The sequence below is a fragment of the Castor canadensis genome, chromosome 2, assembly GCF_047511655.1.
Source record: "Castor canadensis chromosome 2, mCasCan1.hap1v2, whole genome shotgun sequence".
NCBI classification, from domain to species: Eukaryota; Metazoa; Chordata; class Mammalia; order Rodentia; family Castoridae; genus Castor; species Castor canadensis.
The window spans coordinates 149,734,896-149,750,563 of record NC_133387.1 but is presented as its reverse complement, the minus strand read 5'-3'; the positions used below and the strand labels follow the sequence as shown (position 1 = coordinate 149,750,563).

Genomic DNA, 15,668 nt, shown 5'->3' with positions numbered 1-15,668 from the left:
GCACAGGGCTAAGTGGAAATTTTTCTGTAGGTTCTTTATTATCCCAGAGCCAATATGAGATTAGCTTTACAAGTTGGGTTATAACCTTTACAACGTTTGTGCTGGGGATCCGTTAACAAGATCATAGAGATCTCTCTAACAGATGAAGCAGGCATGCCCTGTGTTCAGCTATGGTAACAAGCAAATCAATTTTTATCAGAAGTGTTTAAAAGTGCGATTTTAACTTTGCTATTGATTCCCTGACCTCTGCATTGGGTCCTGGGTTAGTGTGTGTTCTCCACCTTCTCAGTTTTTTGTATATGCCCTTCCAATTTCCCATCATCTTTACAAACTTCTTCCATGTCTCCAAACCACCATTTACTGCTTGTTTCGCTATGTAGCTGTCTCTCATGTTCTCTGCACATTTCCATAGACGTTGGGGTCACCAAGCACGTAGCTTTGGGGAGCCATCTTTCACTCATTCAATAACTTTTTTGAGCTTCATCTGAGAAGACATACAACAGCTGAACAGTAGAATATCAGAAGCAGAGAAGTAGAAGAAAATCATAGTCACATGGAGAATGAGGTGTGGAAAGCACAACTGTGGAGTAGCTTGCCAGGAAACATCCTGGAGGTGACTGTTGAGCAGAGACTGAATGGATGTGAGGGAGAACTGGAGAGACTCGTGGGAAGTCAAAACAGGGCAGAGGAAATTAGAAGAAGGAACCGGAGGCCAGAACAAGATAAGAACATTAGAGAAAATTCTGCTGGCTAGTGGAGAAGCACGAGAGGAGTAGGGCAGAGATGAGGACCCATGGTTGGAGAACCAGGCACGCTGGTAGACCTTTGTGAACTGGGAAGAAGTTTGAGCAGGAGACTGACTGTACCTGATTTTCAGTTTACAAAGTCAATCTGGCTCCCGTGAAACTTTGAAATGATGCTGTCGAAGTTGTTCCTGAGTCCATTTGTCGTGTCTCGCGTGGCTATGGGGAGACTTGATTGCACCTGGACCTTGGATCCCACAGAGTGGCAGGCTCATTCACTGCCCCTAGTTATTTGGTTTACTTGGAGCCCGTCATTGAATCCCTCTCTGTCCCAGTTTTCTGTCCTTTTTCTTTGGATCACTCTCAGATCCAGCAACTGGTGATTCTAAGTTGTGAACTCGAGTAATTTCCTGTTTGTGAGGGCAAAGACTACAAAGTCCTGTAGCTGAGAGACCAGAGGCCATGATGGCTCACATGAGGTGGAAGTTCTTTTCTCTGTTCTGTGGTGTTAGAGCCAGTGAAGGCTGCCAGGGAAGCCCTACTTATGAGGCTGTCCAGGACACAGGGTGGCCTTACCCAAGTGGATGGAGCTGAGTCATGGCCTCATCCAAGTTCCAGTCCATAAGAAGAGGGAGACACAAAATACCCAGGAAAGCAGTTTCATTTTGAGCGACATGGAAGTTACATAGCCTTATGCCTATATTTCTTGGCCAGAATCTTGGCTTATGCCCATTCCTAGTTCCAAAGCACTTTGGGAAATGTAGTCTGTAACTGGGCAGCTGAGTGCCCATCTAAATCTTGACTATCATGGAGAACGGGGATGGAACTTGGGGGAGAGGGCAACAAGAAAACTGCCACTCCCTGTTTTTGAAAGATCCCAGAGTATTATCAGAGACTTTTTTTTTTTCATTCCATAGGGCTGATGTGACAAGCTGGGTGACTTAAAACAAAAATTTGTTATCTCATTGTCTGGGTGCTAAGAAAGCCAAAGCCAAGGTGCTGACCAACAAGGCAATACTCCCTCTGATGGCTCTCTTCTAGCTTCTCTGGTAGTTTCTGCTAATCTCTACCTTATATGTAGCTGTGTCACTCCAATCTCTGCCTCCATCTTCACTTGACATTGTTCTCTGGGTATCTTCTACGTCTATGATTCCCATCTCCCTCTCCCCTCTCTTATGAAGGCAGCACTCAATGGATTTAGGGCCCACGCTAGTCCAGAGTGATCTTGATTACTTCTGTAAAAATATGATTTCCAATAGGGTTACCTTCACAGGTACCAGGGGCTAGGACTGGAACATATCTTTTTGGGATAGGGAGATGAAACTCCACCTATTATAACCTTCTTAAGACTAAAAGAAAGAAGAGCTCTGCTAGTTGAAATCAAACAAATTACGACAAGTTCTATCAATCTTGTAAAGAGTCAATGTTTGTTTTGAAGCTCAGTGCCACCTTTGTGCACAACCCAAAGACACATTGGCCTTTCTTTGTTAACTGTTTTTATATGGAACATTCCAATGCATTGCTGTCAGGTATGTTATTTAGGTAATACAATTCAGTGACCATTGACACTTTTCTGCTCTGCACTTTCTATGTTATTTGATGATCACTAAAGCCCCATGATGGCAGTGTTCTTCCTTCAGTTCTATAGAAGTTGAAACTAAGGCTCATTCTAAGTAACTTACAAAGAGTGAAATGACTAGTTGATGGTAAAGTGGGACTTGCAACCTGGAGCTTCCTGACTTCAAAAATCCTGCTCTTTTTAAATTTTTTCTTTTTAAGTTTTTTTTTGGTGGCACTGGGGTTTGAACTCAGGGCCTCACATTTGCTAGGCAGTCGTTCTACCACTTGAGCCACTCCTTCACCATAATTTTTTCTTCTAAATTGACACATACTAATTGTATTTATTTATGAAGTATGGTATTTTAACTTAGTACGTGTATATAATGTATAATGATCAAATCTGGGTAATTGGCATTTCTATCTCATTTCTTTGTATTAAGAGCCTTTGGTCTTCTCTCTTCTAGTTATTCATATGCATAATAGATTGTTGTGAAGTTTAGACACCCTCCTGTGCTGTAGGAAGTCCCAGGGACTTCCTAGGGGATGCTGACCAAAGGTCTGGCATGTGCCTCGAGGGATCTGTGATCAGTCTCTGAGGCTGCACCCACTTTGCAGTGACCACCAGAGCCTATAGTCAGCTCTATTGCTGGCACATGGTGACAGGGTAGATAGGACTTACAGTCACTAGCATAAACAAACTTCCATTTGGTCGGTAGCTAAATGATGCTTGTTTTCCCAGAAATCAAAAGTTGTCTGATATCAGTGCCCAGGTCTCTCACTGCATTATCTTAGAGCATTATATAAAACACATTGAGCTAAGCAAAGCTTATTTTTAAGACCTTTTTCAGCATGTTGATTGTGCTTCCTGTTAATCAGATTACACATCATCTTGGGCCCTCCTGAAAGAAGCCAGTTCTGCCATTGTCCTTTTACTTCTGCCTTCACATGGTGTTCCTTAGAAAGTGTAGTGCAATTAGTAGTTGCCATAGCAAACTGGGTCTCCTAGTGGTCACAAAGAGATGTTTGCAATAATAAAAACCAATATCAAGTCAGCATTGCCATTTGTTATTTCATTGTATCCTCGCAGTAGCCCTGTGAGGTAAGGATTTCAAAATCAACTTTTCTTTCTTATTATTAAAATTTTATTTATGCAGTTCTATTATAGAAATTTAGGAAATATAGGCAAATAAATGAAAAAGTTATCTGTATTCCCCCTATCCAGGGACAGCCATTCTCATTAATCTGATATGTATATGTTTAGTCTTTTTTCTATATATATTTATTTATTCTTTTTTGATAGAAGAGTATTATATTAATATTAATATATTAATATTATATTATATATTATTATTATATTATTAATATTATATATTAATAATATATAATATATTGTTAATATGTTATATTATATATTAATATAATATTAATTATATTAATAATATAGTACTATTATATATTATATTATTTCTCTTAATATAGCTAGAACATTCTTCTCTGATATTCATGCTTCATTATTTTAATGATGGCAGGGTATTCTATTAGATAGATATAGCATGGCTTATCTAAGTCATGTATTGATTTTTATGTGGTTCCCCCCATGATGCCATGATAAAACCCCTTATGTGCATCAATGATTAACTCCTAAGACTGCAATTCTAGTGACTTTAAAATGAAAGAAGAAATCTTAACTCTTTTTTAGAATTGAGGAAACTGAGACTTAGAGAGGTTGTCTTGCCCACAATCACACATCTGGTAAGTCACAGAGCTAGGAATAAAGCTCAGGTTCCCAGGTTCTAAGTCCCATAAGGGAAGGTAGGTTATGCCTCTAGTCTAACGACCAAATTCTTTATAAAATATGTGAATACAATGCCAGACATGGTGGTACATACCTGTAATCCCAGTACTCAGGTGGGAGGCTGAGGCAGGTAGATGGAATTTGAGGCCAGCCTGGGCTACCTAGTCAGACTGTGTCTCAAAAAAAAGGTATGTGAATGCAAAATAAATACTTTGATGACTTCCTTCTTTTCTTGAATTGTTACCCAGCCATGGGCAATTAAGATAATTGCCTAAAGTTCTGTGATCAGAGTACAGGAGAAGCTGCAAGCAGTGATGATTTAGTATTTAATGATTGCTGCTCTCATTAATGTTTATAACTTTCTTCTTCAAAAATAGTAATAATGTTGATTTTTTAAAAAAAACCTTTATGTACCCTTGGTTTCCAAAACATTATGGAACAATTAACATCACCTCTCTCTTCTAAATCTTTGTTTTTTATCTCCTTGGGTCCTGGACTTTCCCTCTTCATATGTTCTGACAGTGGGGCTCATTGACTCCAAATTTAGAATGAATTCCCATTGTTTCCACTTTGGCAGATTTCTCCTCTTTCCTAGGTGGTTCAAACATGAGTGAACTCATGGAATTATTCTCTCCTTCATTACAATCAGTAATACCCTTGGTCTATCCTTGCTTCTGACTTTGTTATGGGGGTTTCATTTCTTCCTTCTTTACTTGCCTTGACTTGGTATGCTGACCAGAATTCATGATCCATGAGAGATGATGTAGGCTGTATATATAATAGCACAATATAAGCAAAATGGCCATAATGTCTGACTTGCTTTGGGACCAGTAACTCTATAATCTTTGGATCATCCTTATCCAACCAATTCTTGTAGCTTCAACTTTGGGAATTACAGCTACAGTCATGTGTTTACAGATGTCACCTACAGACAGTTCCAAGTCAGTACATGTCCCTATTATTAGTGACAAAGATAAACAGTTACAACAAATTTCAGAAGTACATGAATTAAGTATTTCCTGGAAAAGTATGAATTTTTCACTTATAAAACTACTCAGTTCCAGAAGGCTAAACTATGAATTCATACCTCTGCTCAGAGCTCCAAAATCAAATGCAAACCAACCAAATAAGATCTCATGGGCAGGTCCATTTTCAATACAAAAATTGTGTAAAAGAAATCAATGTGAAAGAATAAGGACTCTTATGACTCTTACTGTGCCTTTGGGCTAATCATGCATGTGACACAAGCAAGAGAAATTACCTTCCTTAGGCATGGACATTTCATAAAGCATTGAATAGTAGTCTCTAAGAGGAAAGATGGATGTTTCCCAAATAAGGTTAGTCTCAAGATTTCGTCCTAAGATAGACTGATGGTCTCTTTGTGTTGCCTTTTCTGGGGGACCTGGAATGAGGCTTTGTCCTTGGAACGGTTTTGTTAAAGATAAAGGAAGGACTTAAAAGAAGACATACCCCTGGTCTGACTGTCCAAAATTAAAAGATATTTCTGGGCACAAGTGTCAGAAAATATGACCTAGAGATGGAGTGCAATCAGACAAAAAAAATTTTAATTCAAAAAACAGAAAAAATTCCTCTTATCCATTCCTGTAACCATTTTTCAAACTAAAATGGAATTTTTTTCATGGTGTAAAAAGCACCTTGGTGGGTAAGAGAGCTGAAATATTATTACTGAAACAGCTCAACCTAGGCTCAACTGTAACATAAAAGAAACCTCATATTAAAGCATTATTAATGTTCATAATTAGTATTTCTAAATGATTTTAAAGGCTTTTTGTGCAATTACAAAATGTTTGATTGTTGTAACATTGCTAATGCTTTGATGCCTTCTGCCTGTTGTCCTTGGTCCCTGTAACCCTGACACATAATTTATTTCTTTTTATGAGTGAACTCTAAGCATTAATGTCCATTAAGAATTTTTGAAACAAAGTTCAGAGATTACTTGGAACACTTTCAGTAATATGTACTGATTATCATTAATAGTTCTTTTGTCCTAGACAAGGACATTGTTTTGTAACATCATTTTGTTTGGCGAGGCTCTACTGGGGCTGTATCCGGATCTGCCTCCTGCACAGATTTTCTCCTTGACTTTGTATAGAATGAACAAGTTCATCAGATAGCTCAGGATGGAGTAGGAGGAGGCTAGAGGACCAGCACAAAGGGATACCTTCTTCTTTGTGAAACAATTGTTGACCATTCAAAAAAAGGGCTAAATGCTGGGCTTTATTTCTTAGCTAACATTTGTTAGCTGCATATAAACTTCTGATTTAACTGCTAGCTCCTTTTTGATGAAGTCAAAAATCAGTGAGGAGGAACACAGGCTAGAAGCCAGGAGACCACAACCCCTGAAGTGTGCCCATTGAAAATATGGCAGGGAGGAGGTTAAGTGTTACAAGTTTTAATTGAAAAATTCTTACCTGGGCGCTAGAACACTTACTTCCTGAAATATACACCTGTTTAACAACAGTGTTGTAGTTGGTATGCATGTGTCTGCCCAAGGGATATCTCTCTGTTTAATGCAAAGTATATTCACAAAGTATATGACATTAGAAACATCTTTAGCAGGAAAGAGGCACTGTGCTCTGTGTCCCATGTGAACCATCCTAAATCTTACCATAAATCTAGCACATAGAATTTTACACACACACTTTTTTTTTCAGTACTATGAATCAAACATACGGCCTTGAACACGTTAGGTAAGCACTCTACCACTGAGTTATATCCCCATTTCTATCCCCCTTTTATGGGTTGGGACACAGAGTTTCAAGAGATTAAAACATTCACCCAAGATCTTATAACTTTAATAACAAGCATGCTATACAACTCAGACATTTTATGAGGAGGGAGTCTATGTCTTGAGGGTCAGATCTGGACTCCTTCTTTTCTAGGAATTAAACAAAAAGTCAGCGTGGAAACCAAGTGAAGCATCATGAGTTGGACCAAGTGAAGACTGAGTTATCATTCAGTCTGTCTCTTTCTTCTTGCTATGGTCACCTGAAATTTAGGAATATTAGCATATTTGAAAAATAAAAGTAAAAGAACAATTTCAGTACATTTTAGTTACTTTTAATTTTAGTTTTCTCATTTGTTTTTATAGCAACACAGAATTATCCAGGTTTATGATATCTCTGCCTCAACAGTTATTAAATCATTGCAAAAGAGGACACAAAACTGAGGCCAGTAGGAAAAGGGGACCAGGAACTAGAGAAAAGTTTAGATCAAAAAGAATTAACCTAGAAGGTAACACACACATACAGGAAATTAATGTGAGTCAACTCCCGGTATAGCTATCCTTATCTCAACCAGCAAAAACACTTATTCCTTCCTATTATTGCTTATACTCTCTCTACAACAAAATTAGAGATAAGGGCAAAATAGTTTCTGCCGGGTATTGAGGGGGTGGGGGGAGAGGGAGGGGGCAGAGTGGGTGGTAAGGGAGGGGGTGGGGGCAGGGGGGAGAAATGACCCAAGCCTTGTATGCATATATGAATAATAAAACAATTAAAAAAAGAGAAAAAAAAAAAAAAGAGGACACAAGACATACAAGGTTGCATATTGGCAAGGTGGCAGGGAGAGACTTGTCCAGAATGTAGGGCTTCTGGAAATGCTAGTTTAGTAATTGTCACATCTGGGAAAGAAGAAAGATGCCATCTCTTACAAAAAAAGAAAGAAAGTTAAAATTAACTTGGTACCCAGACAATTGCCTAGAAACTAAGAGACAATAAAAAGCCCATCAAGGAAGTTAATTGGTCCAAGATTTGGCACTGATTGGAAATATCAGATTACATTCCTAAAGTGCTCTGCTGTGGCATGACTCTAACTCTGAAACTTTTCTCTGCTGATAAGCGTGACAGTGACAAATTTGTGGTATTTTCATGACATTTCCTTTGCTTTACCTTGAAGCATGGTTGGCTAAATTGAGCCAGGCAATCTTGCTGCATTGCTAACCCTCCTTTGCTTTGGGTGGAGTTTTTAGGGGGTGGGGTTTTTTTTTAATTTTAGTTTTGGGGATTTTAATTGACAATTTAATAGTACTGTCATATTGTAAAGCACTCTAAAGACATTATCTGGAAATGGCCCAGGTGTGTGTGTGTGTGTGTGACCTGAGAGAAATATGAGGAGTCTTAGAACTTCATCAAAAGATACCATTTTTCTCCAGCCCACATAATTTTTAAAGACCCCCCAAGAGAAGTGTTTCCCTTACTTACATAACCTTTTGTTAGTACTGCCTTCTTTCTTCTTTGGTTTTAAAGGCAAGAAGAAAAAGTTTCAGGAGGTTACTTTTGATTATGAGCTATATTGGATTTTTTTACAGTGAGAAACAGATCTAGCAGCCTGTTGTTTAGAAAGAGATAATTTAGTTTGAGAGCTTAGAAGCAGGGCAAGGAACCATCAATCGATGAACCAGAAGGGAAATTAAGAAACCATATAGTTCAACTACCTCATTCTACAAATAAGAAAACTAAGGCCTCAAGAAATTAAACAATTTGCACAAGCCATCCACTGAGTTCCTTTTGGGCTTAGTGATGTGTGTGTTTTTGTTTGGAAACTTGGTTCTACAGCATCATTTACCACAACTCCACCACATGGCTATCTCTGCAGAGAGCATTCTCTGCTCTGTGGCCTGTTGGTGAAATCTCTAGAGAAGGATCTTGGTGTTCTTCCCAGTCACTTGGAAATGAATCAAAATCTTCACAACAGCCAAACTCAGTTGGACATCCTTTGGTGGTGGCGACCAACATCATTTGTCCATCCCAATCAGTAATCTCATTAGCAGTGAGCAGGTAGTTTGGGGTCTAGAATAGAACTTGGAACTTGACTCTCTGTTTCTTTGCTCTTTTCTAGCAAGTATGATATTTTCTACTCAGAGCACTTGGTCAAGAGCTATAGTCCTGGACTCTGACTCTATGTGAAATCCAGGGACATTTTAAGAGATGAAAACATAGCTTTCAGTAGTATATGGTAATTCAATTTTGTTAAAATATACTGTGTAGATTGCTCACTCTTTAGCAAATAATAAATAATTAGAAATTTTATCACACTTTCCTGTTATGAAAGCTCTTACTTAATTTTAAAATATGTCCACAAGTCTTTGTAAATTATGGTGATTATAATTAATTTTAAAGACCAAGGAGTTCAGGGCTCAGAAAATGTAAGTGGCTTCCCCAAGGTCTCAGGCAAGAGGCAGGAAAGCACACAGACTAGGAATGGAGGCTCAGGCCAGCTTGCTTCCAGATTTAGTTCTCACACACCTGTTCCTGAGTGCAATTGGAGGTCTTTTACTTCTTAATACTCATTGTGATCTGTCTTTAGGAAACTTCATTCTCCAAGAACTTTTGGTTCAGAGCTGCTGGGGCTGCTAGTAGCACTAAGATTTGATAAGGTTTTTGACATTTTGGTTTTGTCTGAAAGTCTTTCCCCTTCCACTTAAGGGAGAAAAATTGGCAATGTATCACCACTGTGATCTGGCAGAGATTGAGCTTCTTGGTGGGAAAATCAGGAGTTTTACAATTTCTGTTAAATGAAAAGAGAAAGAAAAAGGAAGTCTCATCCACCACATAAGGATGAGAAAATGACTGCGGGTTAACAAAGCAGGGCACACATGCCCACTGAGAGTGTAGGCCCAGTTGGACACTTGTAGCTATTTCAAGCAGAAAGATTCCTGGAAGAAAGTTCTCTTTCTTCTAGAATAGTCTGGAATAGTCTCGATCCAACTCAGTATGTCTTTAGTTGGAAGGACTGTGGTTTCCATGTTTTTACATCAGTTTCTGTTTGAGTGTATCTTTCACCAAAGTCCAATTTGAGGATCCCTGGTTTAGACAAGGTTGAGAATAGGGCTCCAAAGGTTTAAATTATTATGCATCTGAATGCTAAGAGCTGTACCCCAGGAGGTACAGCATTTTCTTGAGTATTTACTCTTTTTAGAGATATTACCTATACGAGGGTTTTGAAGACTTGCCATGGGCATACTTTTCCTCTAATATTAACTTCCATAAAAATACTTTTTCATTATGATAATGTCCCTGAGCCTTGGTTTCCCAATCTGTGAAATAAAAAGTACACCTTTTTTGTTGTTTTCTTTCTTCTCTATATTTCTATGGAGTAGTTTATTATAAAAGTAGTACAGGTTCTATAGAGAAAGGTGGGAGACAAATTCAAATCATTAGCAGGACCATGATTGCTATTTTTCAAAGGAGGAGGACAAGCAGTTTCAATATATTTTCTGATTATTCCATTGAATTTATCTCACGTGTTTGCGTTGCCTTTGTTTGTTCAGTTTTTCTAGGAAAATATAATTCTGTGTTCTAAATAGCTACTAAGGAAAAAATAAAATATAATACACAGTCATATATCCCAAATTAGAAGATATTAGTGCTATTTTTTAAATATTGCTTTGGGGAGATAGGTATATGTAAGATTTTCTTCATAAAATTTGTTTAGTTGATGAGTATGTCTTCATTGTATATAAGAAATATAATTTACATTATATTTGTAGGTTAGGGCTGCCAGATAAAATACACAACACTCAGTAAAAATTTGAATTTAAGATAAACAACAAATTGGTATATGAAATTCAAATTTTAACCAGGCATCTTGTATTTCATCTGCTAAATCAATCAACCGTAATACAAGCATAATCTCCAATTACTTATATTGAACACTGACAGTTTAACAAAATGAAGGGACCAAGAGCTTGCTCTGCTGCCAACATCTCTCTTTCTGCTGGAGACAGAGATGAGAAGTTTGAGCTTCATGCCTGCCACTGTGACCTCTAAGCTCAGGAAGCTTTCCTGGAAAGAGTTTCAAACTCTATTATTGTTGTAATCATCATGAAAATATTTGATGAGAACACTACATCACGCTGTATAATAAATTTAAGTAGAAAAGTCAAAGCGGAGGTATTTTCATCAGACCCTTGGATATCAGAAGAAAATAGTTCCACACTCAGCGAATATAGATAGATCTGTTTTGGGTTGTGTTCAATCCAATTGTGTGGAAGTTTTGAATAATCAGGAGTGACAGCCTAAGCACTTTCTCTTCAAAGTGATTTTACAGAAAGTACCATTTCCTAAGGAAAGTACACACCAAAGTCTCATAATGCTGAAAGAGCACTAATGTATCAATTTATTGGGGCTGGTGTCAAAAGCGAGAGTTGCAAATTGTATTCAGATTTTAGACCTCACTCACTGTCACTCGCTGTAGGGGGAAGTAAGACCCTATGGTAAATGTTACTTTGAAAACTTCTAGAATATTTTTGTATTCCCACCTGAGCACCTTCAAGAATCTTTGCAAAAGGGTCTAACTTCACTTTGTAAAGCCAAAGCAAACATGTTGAAAAACAATAGTTTAATTTTCCTCCATAAAAAGGGGGAAAATGACTTTTGAGTTGGGCTTTGTAATTTCAACTTCCCTAAATAAGGCCTTTGGAAAATTGTGGGGGGAACAAGGGTGTGATTTTGGTCGTGGTGCACAACTCTGGAACTTTTCTTTTTTCTTAATATCTGTCATGGATTTTTGGTAACAGATTTCCTCCCTGTAGGACATGTTCCATAGTTAAGTAACAACTTTTTCTTTCCAAAGGAGGGTTAAATAGTTGCCTTAATAACTTGAATGAAAAAAAAAAATCAAGGTTTACCACAGTTCTTAGTCAAAATGTCTTCAACAGTTTGAGCCTATTTAGTCTTGAGAATATCTCCCAAGAAGAATGAAGCATAAAATGAGTTCAAAATGCAGTATTTCTGACCTGGAGATAGGACTGTTTGCACTGAATCATGCATGTCATAGTAAGGTCTTATGGCTAACTCCTGCTTGGTTCCATTTGTCACCTGCCACCTATAAATCATCTTGGGAACACAAGGGTAGTGACTCATGAATCCTGCATACTTTCATGCTGGTATGTCCCATACATTTATAGAGAAGTAGCAGGCATTCCTTTTCTGCCCCTCAGGAGTATGGACACACAGGTAAATTTTGTGGATATATTTTCCCAAAATACATATTTTGTGGATTTTATTTTACCATAAAACATTCTGTTTCACTTGAGCAGGAAGGGACATTTTCATTAAAAAGTATCCATAGTGTCTATGGCCAGGCCAAATTAGTTGCTTCATTGCTTCACTCACCTGTCAGAGTAAGTTGACCTACTCTGCTCTCTTGCATGTCTTAAGTCTGCTCCACTCTGCCTATTAACAGGATCATCTTCCTGTACACAGTAAAGAAACAAGTCTCTCATCCTGTTTCACCCTGTTTCATGCCTGCCTGTGCTGTTTCTTCTTACCACAGAACTTCTTAAACTACTGGGTGATGTTCAGGCTCTGTCATTCACAGTTGCATGGCTTTGGGGTAGGTGTAGAGACCTGCATTGCAAGATTAAAATGTGTCCTTCTAAACCTTCAAAAAAGAATAACCCTAGTGTAAACTCCTTTCAGAGAAGGGCAAGGAGAGGGTGAAGGGGGGATGAATATGATCAAAGTGCTTCATATGCATGTATGAAAATAATGCAACCCATTAAAATTGTTTAAGACAGAAAGAAGGGATTAAAAAGTAATAGAATGAATTTGATCAAAGTACATTATATGCATGTGGGGAAATATCACAATTGATATACATAACAAATAAGAGAGAGAAAAAGAAAATGTCATGGTTGAAAACTTAATGGAAAAACATTATTCTAGTTATTTAAAAATGTCTTTTTTTTTTCTTTTGGTGGTACTGGGTTTGAACTCAGGATTTTGTGTTTGTGAGGCAGGCGTTCTTCCACTTGTGCCACATCTCCTGCCCTTTTTGCTCTGGTTATTTTTGAGATAGGGTCTCACTTTTTGCCCAGCCCAACCTGGACTACAATCCTCCTATTTTATGTTTCCTACTGTAGCTGGGATGACAAGTGTGAACAATCACACTCAGCTCTTTTCCTGTTGAGCTAGGGTCTCACCAACTTTTGTTACCTTGGCTGTCCTGGAACCAGGATCCTCCTTATCTTGGCCTCCCAAGTAGCTAGGATTAAAAACCTAAGCTAATCATATAGACAGATGTATGTAGATATGCATATGAAATTAAAAATAAAGTGATTGTGTGCAGAGGGTAAGATTTTTTTAAAAGCCTGTCTCTCTCCTTCACCATCTGAACAAAATGTGTCCCTCAGCACTCTGTGCATGACATAAGTTCAAAGCACTCCCAGGGCACTTTCTTACCTTTGACATTGTTTCTTCTCTTCCAGGTATCTCAGTAACAAAGAAGACACATACATGTAAGTAATGTATACTTTTTTTATCCAAAGTTTTCTGAAGAGTTGGAATTCGCATATGTCTGGCTGCTGTGACCCTTCAAGTATAAACTAATGTTTCAGCTGTGATCCATGGTCAATAGAGGTCATATTTTCAACCGTAGTGCTCGGAAGTGGCACATCTCCACCTGTTTGTATTGACTGTGTGTTGAAGAATGAGGCTAGACATATTCTGATGGATCCTAGTGTTTCAAGCCATGAATCTGTAGAGAAATCATGAAACCTAGCCAGGAGGATCAATTACTTACTGATCACCCTTACTCTGGATCCTTCTTACAGGAATAGGTATGTTTCTAGGAAACATCACCTTGATTTCTTTTAACCTTTGATCTCCTTGTCCTCACCACTAGTTCACAAATAAGGCTGTTTTGTTCTTATGTCTGTGGAGCAGAGATTTTGACTGGGGATTGTGGTGCTGTTGCAGGACCATGGGCAGGGCCTATGAGGCCCTGGTAAATGGCAGTGGTGGTTTGATGTGGAAATGTGTGCTGGATTTCTGCTCTGTATTCATCCCACTTCTTAGGTTCAACCGCTTTCATCAATTGCCTTCATTCAAACTACACCATAAGTTGATAAAACACGTCAATGTAAGGTGCTGTGACTTGTAATTGTAGCAATAATGTTTGACTGTGCCTTCAACCTCAGGATGAAATAATATATCATTGACACAAGCAGTCAACTTTCACTGTACTTGACCAGCATATTACTTAGGCTTTGAATCAATGGTGTCATTAGAATTCGATGACTGTTATAGACCACAGCTATGTGCTACCCATGAGATGTGTTTGGGCATCTTTCTAAGGCAAGCGGTGGAGCTATTTTTTTTTTTTTGGCACAATATAGGAATGACAAGGCTATACCTCCACATTTTTCTTCATTACACTTTTTACATTTTTTATTTCATGTGAATCATTTGGGGAAAAAATATCTGTGTAACATGAAAGTAGTTTAGCTTGTGCCTCAGTTGCTTCTTGAAATCTGCTCTTGGGTTTGTCTGTCTGTCTATCTGTATTTGTAGAGAACAAAAATGTAAAAAAACAAAACAAAACAACAAAAACAAAAAGCATCAAACTCAGTGAGAAGTTGCCTGACTTTTAGGGCCCAGTCCTGCAGTCCCTCCACATGGCTCTCTCACGGTTTCCACGAACATTTATCTGAGGAACGAGGAAAGGTCTGGCCCACGCTAGACACATGACCAGGATGGCACCTCCATCTCTCAATGCACACTTTCAGTTGGCTGTCCCTCCATCAGAGTAGTGTATGATCCTTAGCTTTTTGGGGGTTGTTTTGTCGTTGTTCTTGTTGTTCTTGCTGTTGTTGGTGCATAATTGAGCTCATGATGACTGAGAGATTGACAGTGCAGGCGACTGAAGTCCTCTGTATATCCGCAGGGCAGGCATGGTACAGCGCTTCCTTGCACAGCCTTGCCCATGAGCTCGTCCCTGGCCTGGAGGGACCCACTCTAGAGGTGGTAAGTAATTCAGTCTTTCTGCTAGCTCAGTCCTGGGCCTCTCCCAAACAGGGGCTGATGATTGTGCCTACTGTTTATGGTGGTTTGGGGTATGGACTCCTGGCCACCTGGCAATATACAGAAAGCTGCTGACTCTTTGTATTGTGACTTGGCTTTTAGATAACAAGTAGACAAAGCCATTAGTTCAACTCCATTGGACAAGAACAGTGTACCTCAACTAATGAGACAACTTGAGACATAGACTATAGACGTTGGTAATCTACAGACAGTCTATCTACAAAGACATTCAAGAAATCGTCATCCCTGGAAATAGTTACATTGACCTATGGTAGAAATTCATGGAAGGTCTTAGGTGACAGCATGAGAGTAGTGGCTAGTAAGGAAAAAAAAAAAAAAACTGATGTTCCAATCTTAGGCAATACAGCTGGGTGGGCCTTTTAGCAAAGACTAAGAGAATTTCATCAGCTTTTTAAGCCACCCTGCTACTTTAAAACAAAATTGAGGTATAACCAGAGTGGGTAGACTTTGAGTGCCTTTCTAACCTTGAAAATCATAAGGAAAATGATTAGACATTAAGTATAAAATAATATAGAAAGACTGAAGGTTTCTTTATATATCTGAGCAGGATTTAGATCAGAAATCATATTAGGGGTTCTTTGGGGTTGATGTTTACTTTTATGATTTGAGGGACAGGGCCCAGAAAATAAAATGGCCCAATGATAAGTTGGAAAGAATAGCACCTGAATACACAGTTGACATAAAACTTTGCACATGACAGAGAGAAATTGAATTGTCTCAGTT

At 38.4% G+C, this 15,668-nt stretch overlaps 1 protein-coding gene across 2 annotated transcripts in view; it reads left to right on the top strand.

Annotated features, from left to right (window-relative positions):
• Positions 1–15,668, top strand: part of Rora (RAR related orphan receptor A) — a 691,433-nt gene that overhangs the window by 499,369 nt on the left and 176,396 nt on the right. For both annotated transcript variants that reach the window (XM_074066095.1, XM_074066096.1), the window contains exon 2: positions 13,331–13,360. In XM_074066095.1, the coding sequence (XP_073922196.1) occupies positions 13,331–13,360 (30 nt within the window). The remainder of the gene's footprint in view (positions 1–13,330; positions 13,361–15,668) is intronic.